Below are 9,437 nucleotides of genomic sequence, written 5' to 3' on the forward strand. Positions count from 1 at the left end.
ACCATCGGAGACACCTGTAGAGCACCTTTATAATCACCCAGTTACGTTGTCACGTTTGGTAGCACACAAAGTGTTCCTCCGGTATTCGTGAGTTGCATAATATCATAGTTATAGGAACATGTATAAGTCATGGAGAAAGCAATAGCAGTAAACTAAACGATCAAGTGCTACGCTAACGGAATGGGTCAAGTCAATCAAATCATTCTCCTAATGATGTGATCCCGTTAATCAAATGACAACTCATGTCTATGGCTAGGAAACTCAACCATCTTTGATCAACGAGCTAGTCAAGTAGAGGCATACTAGTGACACTATGTTTGTCTATGTATTCACACATGTATTATGTTTCCGGTTAATACAATTCTAGCATGAATAATAAACATTTATCATGAAATAAGGAAATAAATAATAATCTTGTTATTGCCTCTAGGGCATATTTCCTTCATAGCAACGGGCTTGTAGTTAAGGATGCCAGCACGATCCATGAGCTCATGAGCGTACTTCTGCTGATGAAGGAAGAAGCCATCCGGACGTCGCACCACCTCAACACCAAGGAAGTAGTGCAAACGACCCAAGTCCTTGATGGCAAACTCAGCACGAAGACGGGCAGTGAGCTGACTGAGAAGACCAGCCGTACATTACCTCAAGATGATGTCGTCGACATAAAGCAGCAAGTAAGCCGTGTCGGAGCCCTGATGATAGACGAAGAGTGATGTGTCCGAGCGGGTGGAGTGGAACCTGAGCTGGTGCAGAAATGCCGCGATGCGCTGGTACCAAGCGCGCGGAGCCTGCTTGAGTCCGTACAAGGACCGCGAAAGCCGGCACACGTGGTCGGGAAGTGCTGGATCAACAAACCCCATAGGCTGCTGGCAGAAGACCTGCTCCTCGAGGTGACCGTGAAGGAAGGCATTGGAGACGTTCATCTGGTGCACCGGCCAAGCACGGGGGACCGCAAGATGGAGAACCATGCGAATCGTACCGGGCTTAAGGACCGGAGCGAAGGTGTCGGTGAAGTCGATGCCAGCACGTTGTGGAAGCCACAAACGACCCAACGCGCTTTATAGGGATCAAGGGTACCATCAGGACGGAGCTTGTGGTTGAAGACCCACTTCCCGGTAATCACGTTGGCGTGCCGGGGACGGGGAACAAGCTGCCACATCCGGTTGCGCAATAAGGCATCAAACTCCTCTTGCATTGCAGCCATCCAGAGCGGATCATGAAGAGCAGCTCGAACAGAGGACGACAATGGCGATGGCGTAGAGGTGGATGTCGTGTGGACGTAGTCGTCCGAAGCATAGCGCGATCTCGGGCGAAAAATGCCCGTATGAGCGCGGTTGACCGGAGCGACCGCGGATGGCCCGGCCACAGTCCCCGGTGAGAAGGGCGCCGGAGCCGCCTGAACCACGGGCGCCGCGGGCGCCGAAGCAGCAGGCGTCGAGGCGGCGCGAGGGCCGCTGGCTCCGAGGAAGGCGCGGGGGCCGCGGGCGCCGAGGCAGCAGGCGCGGAGGGCGCGGGCACCGCGGGCGTGGGAACCGCGGGAAGAAGGGGTACCGAGGGCACCGTAGCCGCGGGCACCGGGGCCGTGGTCAGAGGAGGCGCCGCATGCGGGGGCGTCGGCAGGTGACGCGCCGCAAAGCTAGGGGCGGGCCAAGAGCGGCGCACGAACGCCATGGGAGAGGCGTCGAGGCTCCCGCGCCATCAGTGGTGGGAGGAACTGCCGGGGGTACCTGTTGAAACGGAAACACATGCTCATCAAAGTAAACATGCCGGGAGGTGAGCACACGGTGGGAGATGGGATCGTAGCACCAATAGCCCTTGGAGTTAGAAGGGTAGCCGATGAAGATGCATGCAATGGAACGTGGTGCAAGCTTATGAGGAGCAGTGTTGGCAATGCTAGGTTAAGAGAGGCACCCAAAAATACACAGACCATCATAAGATGGTGGCATGCCGAAGAGAAGATGGTGAGGTGCGTAGTTTCACCGTGGGCGGCAGGGTCGAAGATTAAGGAGAAGCGATGCAGTAGCAAGTGCGTCCGGCCAGAAGCGAGGCAGAATGTTAGCATGGAACAGGAGCTTGCGAACGCAGTCATTCAGAGTGCGAAGGACGCGTTCGGCTCAACCGTTCTGCTGTGAAGTATACGGGCATGTGAAACGAAAAATTGTTCCATGGTGCGACAAAAAAGTGCGGAAAGCAAGGTTGTCGAACTCTTTTCCATTGTCAGTCCGAAGAGCAACAATGGGACGCCCAAAACTGCGTGCTGACATAGGAGTAAAAAGCCGTCAAAGTGGAGAGTGCATTCGACTTTCGTCGCAAAGGGAAGGTCCACACATAATGTGAATAATCATCAAGAAGAACCAGATAATATAAGTAGCCCGAATTACTAGGAACCGGAGAGGTCCACACATCGCTATGAATCAACTGAAAAGGAAAAGAAGCAATGGTGGTGGAGTTTAAACGGAAGGCGAACATGTTTGCCGACACGACAGGCATGACAAGTGTGATCCTCTATCTTATTACAACTGAAATTGAAACTCCTAAGAATATGACGAAGTGTGACGGGGTTGGGATGACCCAAACGAGCATGCCAGAGATCAACGCCAGCGAAGAGAGCAACTGGAGAAGTGGTGGCGGATGAAGGCGAGTGCACCGGATAGAGCTCGTCGGGCTGTCACATCGGTGGAGTACCATCCTGGTTCGAGCGTCCTTAACACAAAAACCAAGTTCGTCAAATTCAACAGTGACATGATTTTCACGAGTAAACCAACGAACGGAAATAAGGTTCTTAATAAGATGAGGAGACACAAGTATATTAGACAAAGATAAAGGTGTGGAATTAGAAGGAAAAGAAGTGTGCCCGACGTGCGTGATAGGAAGTGTGGAACTGTCGCCGACAATGATGCGGCGGTCGATGGTGACGGGAGTGAAGGAGGCAAGATTACCAGGATGAGCAAACATGTGAGCCGTAGCCCCGGTGTCCATGTACCAATCACTGCCTCTAGTGTAGTTGTTCGGCGTAGGGGCGGTGTGCAGCGCGGCGAGGAGCGCCGGGTCCCAAGGCGCCAGCGGCAGCGCCGGCGAGGGGGACGGAGGCGCCATCGGGAGGTCGTAACCGCCACTCAGCTGCGGCGGTGGGTACCCTCCATAGGGCCGTGGAGCCGCGTAGTACGCCTGATGCGCCGGCGGGCGCGGCACGGAAAGCGTCAGCTCAGGGGCCCGGGGGACCGGCATGGTGTAGGCATGAACAACGCCGGTCCACGGGTTGTAGCCGGCGGCCCACGGAGGGGGCACCTGGAGCTGCTGCTGCTGGCGAGGCTGGTCGGCTCCCTGCTGCTGCTGCTGACCACCGCGTCAGCCACCACGCCGGCCCCCGCGGCGCTGGTCGACGGAAGGGGCGGGAGGTGCGGGCGACCCGTACGGGAGGGGCAGCAGCCCCGGCTGCTGTGGCGCCGGGTACGGCGGCGGCGGTGCCTGGTACGACGCCTGATGGCGCGGCCGGGGCAGCGGGAGGCGTCGGGGGCCCGCCGCGGGTAGTGCCGGCGGCGAGGGCGGTGTGGATGGCCCGCGCCTTCACCTGCTTCATCCGCCGCTCCTCCAAGCGGAGGTACGCAACGAACTTGGCGAAGGAGGGTGAGGTTCGCCGCGGCGTTGCCGAAGTCCTCGTTGAGCCCGGCGGTGAGCGTGCTGGGGAGGAGGTCATCATTGATCCTCGCGCCAATATCGCGGAGCTCGTCAACGAGAGTCTTGAGACGGCGACAGTAGTCGTCGACGGAGGAGTTGTCCTGGTGGCACCCAAAGAACTCTTGCTGCAAAAAAACACGACGTTGGAGTTGATTGTCGGTGAAGAGCCCGTTCAGCTTGGTCCACACGGCATGGGCGTCGTCACCGTCCTGCACGACCGTCTGAAAGAGGTCTGGCGAGATGGTGAGGAAGAACCACCGGATGATCATGGTGTCGATGGTGGACCAGTCATGAAACTCAGGGACGAGGCTTGAGTCGATGGAGCCGTCCACGTGATCGACGAGGTGGTACTCCCTTAACACAAGGGAGAAATACGTCTTCCACGTGTAGTAGGAGGAGTCCGTCTGGGAGAGACGAACCAGCACCCGCTCGTAAATGTTCAGGTTGCGGATGTCGTTGACGTCGGGAGGGTTGGCGTCGGTGAACGGGTTGGAGTTGGTGGACGCGGATGACGTGACAGACGACATGGCGGCGAGGGTCGGCTCGGCGTGGCGCGGGTTAGGGTTTGGTGCGGGTGGCGGCGGTGGCGCTCGGGGAGGGGTTCGGTCGGGCGGAGAGGAAGGCAGCGGCGGCTAGGGAACAGCAGCTAGGAGGGAGTTGGGTGGCGGCGGCGCTTGGGTGCAGCTAAGGGAGTTGGGCGGCGCGGCGGCAGGAGGGTTTAAGCGGCCGCGCAGGTAGGGAAGGGGGAGCGTGGCTGCAGGAAGAAGGGAGAAGCGGCGACGGGCGGAAGCTAGGTTTAGAACCTGATATCATGTATAATGTATGAATTATACGATGTATTGCTCAAACGCACGTATATATGATTTACAAAGATGACCCACGACCTCAACTATACAAGGCAATTAGGAGATGGGTCCAATACACAGTTATGCACAACACATGTACTCACCAGAGGGCACCACACAAATCCTGTTTCCAGAATCCAACTTTTAACTGCACGACATAGAATCTCTATCCAAGTCACCGGCAACTTTTTTACAATATATTTGAGAATCTTCTCCAGGAACCATGCCGAGATCTTGCGGTGCTTCAAAAGGAGATCTCTGTGGCCACTTTATGCAAGAAGATAAACTGAGATACTCCCTCAGTTCACAAATATAAGATGTTTTAGATATTTCAATATACACTACATACGGACTGAAATGACTGAAATGAGTGAACATACACACTAAAACATGTCTATATACATCCGATTCACAAAAAGGTTCAAACATCTTACATTTGCGAACGAAGATTCAGGCAGAAGTTTTAAGTTAAAAGCCATAGTGAACTTTGATCAGCAAGTCAGAGACTACAGAAGATCATACTATGCATCATATTCAACCACTTTAAGCAATACATTTTGTTACTTATACCACCTGATGAATGAAGAAATGACGCTTTAACAGCCTCCTATCTCATTTCTCTTTAACTGGCTGACATGAATCCCAACAAAATGGATGGAGATATACATACATGATACTATATGGAGCTATACCTTACCAGTTACAATCTGGTGTGCTATTTTGATACACTCTAGACTCTAGGCACAACAGGCCAAGCGACCAGATGCTCAGGAAGACTGTATGATAGGTTGATCCGCGAATTCGCCATGCAACCAACCTTTGGCAATGTGCCCATATGCGGCCTCCGTCAAGTGAATGCCGTCCCAGCTCCAATGTGTCTTCGGATCAGCACACGGCGTAGCACCAGGCTCGCCGCACTTTGCTGTCAGATTGAAGTTGTAAGGGCCCTTCCCGGGAGCGCCACAGCATGCTCTAGGCGGCTGCTTGTGAAATCCTACATCAACAGCTGTAATGTTAGGTCCCTGCCTGGCAGAAAAACTCCTTGGTCTCTTTCTGCGAACAGATGTATATCATGCTTATACAAGCGATAAACACATTCTTGCCCCTTATCAATGTACTCCCTCCGTTCATGAACATAAGATGTTTTGAATATTTCAACATGGACTACATACACTGAAATGAGCGAACAAACACACTAAAACGGGTCTATATACATCCGATTCAGAAAAAAGTTAAAACATCTTATATTTGTGATATGAGGGAGTAGTAGTCAAGACTCAAGACAAACATGCCGGAATAATTAAATGACTACCATTCTGCTAATGTGCCAGTGAAACAGAGATGACAGGGTCATGGCTCTCGTACGTCCTTAAAGCGACCAGTAAAAGGAAAATTCTCCCTCTACACAGATGCGTCACCTGTATGAACCTTTGTTTTCCTATTTGTCCAGGATGATGCCTAAAGTACAGTACATGTTCATTTTTCTACAACGGGAATAAACAGTAAGTATGAAAGAGATAATAAATATAAATATATATTTCAGCTAACTGGGAAAATTTCTGGTGTTTGTATTTCACTTGTCTAGTGGTACGGACTTGAATATAAGTTTGTTAATCAGAAATCTAACCGTTGCAACACTTAGTAACAGGAATGAAGATGATGCTCTACACGATTCTCATAATAAAATACCCAATTTAGCAATATCCTAATGCAGAAGTAATTTCTGTTTGAGAAGTCGCAATTTTTTGTTTCAATATGGCATGATACACTAATACATACATTGCTTTGATGTTGTATAGATATGCCTTTACAGCTCCTTCAGATTTGTTTTCGAGATAAGGAATTTCTCTTGCAGGCAGATCTAAACTTCACAGTTAGCCGTCGAGATGATTGTACTTATGCTGTGGACAATTTTATATGCCGCTGGACACGAATACACGATATAAATTGTTATATAGTTTCGATAACTTAAATGGCAAGGTCAAGTTTTTAGCTGCCAATGTTGTATGGCAACAGAAATCCACAAAACAAGGATTTACTGCAAGAATTGGGCCACAGCTTATGAAAACATGCACAACTAAGGCATGCGAGGATTCAAAAAAAAAATTAGATTCTCAAAAAAAACTAAGGCATGTGAGCTCGCAGTAATAGGTCAATTTCCCAATATCAGAAAAAAAAATGTGAAGATTACTCGTGGTCTCTGCATCACTGACAAATAGTATTCTAGATGTAGATACCAGATATGAGATTCCATATGATTATAACAAAATTCTTGAACACACAGAAGATAAATGGCACTGTCTAAGACGCTGAAAAGCCCTACATCTAGACCGGAATTATCAGTAACGTTTACTGCATCTCAAAAGTACATAATTCGACAGTTGACTGGGCAGCTAAGTTGAATTAGGTATGTCACGAAATTTTAAATTTCTATCTCAAACTTAGAACTAACAGAGAGAATATTTAGTAATATAATATCAGACTCCACAAGTTTCCTAGTGCTAAACCAATCGCATTAACATATTTAATTATTTGTTGGTGACAATCTAGTTCTGCCTGCAAAAATAAAGAATTTGGGAACTCACCAAATTTTTCAGGCTGAAGCAAGAACTGGATAACTGGTGTAAAGTAATCCCCATATACGATCCTCACGCCAGGGTGTTTGGCACGAAGCTTCTCCAGCGCATGCTTGAGCATCGCGTTGTGCACCCATGAAAATGTGTTGAATCGCTTGAGGCAGCCGCTACGCGGACCGTAGCCCTCTTTAGGATCAACATACATGCTCAGGTACACTGGAAAGCACCCAGACGGCATCACTCCAGGCACAATTAAATCCTTTGCCCCCTCGGCAATCAATTGCTGCAGCACGCACAAGGAGTTAGAACAAAGCTACACACAGCATGCTGGAACACTGCGAAGACGGAAATGCTCACCTCCACACCATCTGAGATGCCCTGAACGACATGGGGTATCAAGTTGTAGGCCTCCCTGAGATCCTTCCCGGCAAAGAGCGGCGCGTTGTAGTCATTTCCGGCCAATTCACCCACTACGAACAGGGACTTGGCAAAGAAATCCTTGCATTCTTCAGATACAAGAAAACAGGAACACCCAATTCAGATGAAATTCAGACATCAACGTCAATGAAATGGGAAATAATATGAATGTGAATAAAGAATAACTTGTTTTGTTTCTTGTACTAGTACTACCTTGGGTGGAGTTACAAAAGGAGGGCTTGAGGTCGCGTAACCACTGGATTTGGGTGAAGAGTGACCCGGAGTTCCAGACGCTCTTCCCGAGCCCCCGCTTCTCGAAGAACTCCGTGTCGAGCGCCGTGGCGCCGGTGATGGCGAAGTTGGCGCCCTGCGCGAAGCTGGCGTTCTTGGCCTTGGACGGGGGCAGCAGCGGCAGCCCGAACTCTTGCGCTGCGGGCACCAGGGAAGCCAAATCAGTCGAATCTCGAACCCAGGACGCGACCAAGACATGACTCAAAAGGACCATTCCGTGAATTACCGATGAAATCGATGACGAGGCGGCCGTCGGAGCAGCGGCCGGTGGGGTAGCCGAAGTAGGACTGGCCGTAGGGCGGCCGCGCCGTGGCGAGGTAGTCCGGGATGCCCTCGGTCACCAGGTTGCCGGCGTCCACCAGGGAGTCCCCGAAATTGAACACCGCGTTGTACTTCCCGGCCTCCGCCGCCACAACAAGAAGCCACAGCGCCGCGGCAAGAACCGTCCTCCAGCCCACGCCTCCCCGCCTCGCCCTCGCCATTGCTCGGCTGTCCCCGGTGGTCCGGCCAGGAAACCGTGGGCGAGGAGAACAAAGAAGAGAAGAAGAAGGCTGCTGCTTTGCCTCGGCTCCTCGGCTTGCCGCGGTTACTAGTAGCTTCCCGGTGGGGAAACGCGCCGCTTGTCCGCTTCTTCCCGTGTGGGGGAGCGAAGGTGGAGTCCCCGTCGGGAGTTTCGTCTCTTGTGGCGGTGCGGCGGTGGAACCAGATCCTGGCTACAGCCCCGTTTTATTCCGCTCCCAGCCGCGGCGCCGTGACGTGATGGGCCGGCGCCTGGCCTTTGCTGGGGTGGCGAGCTTGCCTTGGGGTGGCGCATTGACTGATGGCCACCGTAGTGGCGGTATTGAATGCGTGCCCTTGTGGGACACCGGGACGGCACGCGGACGGCCGTGGGGAGGAGTGGCACCAGCGGTGGTAAGTGGCCGCTGAATCGTGGCTAGGCACCCTGGCAACGTGTTCGGGTTGCCGGCACGAATCAACCTGGCCGATGCTTCGTCCTACGATGGTTTTAGGGCCAACTCCACCGCACGATCCTATTCTGTCCGTCTTCGTCCGTTTGAGGTAAAACAGACAAACGAGGCGGCCCAGCGCATGGGAGCAAACGGGTTTTTGTCCGTTTTGTGTCCGCTTTCGATCCATCCGCGGCTTAAGTTTGCGTCGCTTTGGGGTGAAACGGACACCACGCGGACGCGCGGGCCGTCCGCGCATGTCCTTCCCTGGCCCGCCCGTCGGTGGCACAGGGCAGGCCTTTTTTATCCGCCCCCCTCCTTTCCTTCGGCCGCACCCCCTCCACTCTTCCCCACTCTTCCCCTCGCTGCCGCCGCCGCCGCTGCCATTGCAGCCGTGCAGTTTGGACGCGCGCTCGCCCAGCCCCTTCCCCTCGGCGCCGCCCCTCGACCCAACCACGACCACCTGGTTTGCGCACCCGCCGGCCGGATTTGGGGCGGATCCGGTCGGTCTTGAGCTCGCCCGGCTGTGGGAGGCCAGGCCGCGCCATGGACTGGCCGGGCACCTCGCCGGAAGGCCCTGGCAGGGCCGCAAGGCCACATGCAGGCAGTGGCTCCTCCTCTAGCCGCTCGGATCTGCACCGTCGGTGGTCCGCCGGCAGATACACGAATGGCGGTCGGCCGGG

At 53.1% G+C, this 9,437-nt stretch overlaps 1 protein-coding gene across 1 annotated transcript; it reads right to left on the reverse strand.

Moving 5' to 3' along the window:
- Positions 1-5,004: 5,004 nt before the first annotated feature.
- Positions 5,005-8,625, reverse strand: LOC123166958 (GDSL esterase/lipase At5g45910). Its single transcript, XM_044584782.1, has 5 exons — positions 8,034-8,625; positions 7,730-7,945; positions 7,457-7,605; positions 7,109-7,382; positions 5,005-5,517 (listed from the first exon to the last, which is right to left on the reverse strand). The coding sequence occupies exons 1-5, from the start codon at positions 8,287-8,289 to the stop codon at positions 5,291-5,293; spliced, it is 1,122 nt and encodes a 373-aa protein (XP_044440717.1). The 5' UTR covers positions 8,290-8,625; the 3' UTR covers positions 5,005-5,290.
- Between the last annotated feature and the right edge of the window lie 812 nt (positions 8,626-9,437).

The sequence above is a fragment of the Triticum aestivum genome, chromosome 7D, assembly GCF_018294505.1.
Source record: "Triticum aestivum cultivar Chinese Spring chromosome 7D, IWGSC CS RefSeq v2.1, whole genome shotgun sequence".
In the NCBI taxonomy this organism is placed as follows: domain Eukaryota; kingdom Viridiplantae; phylum Streptophyta; class Magnoliopsida; order Poales; family Poaceae; genus Triticum; species Triticum aestivum.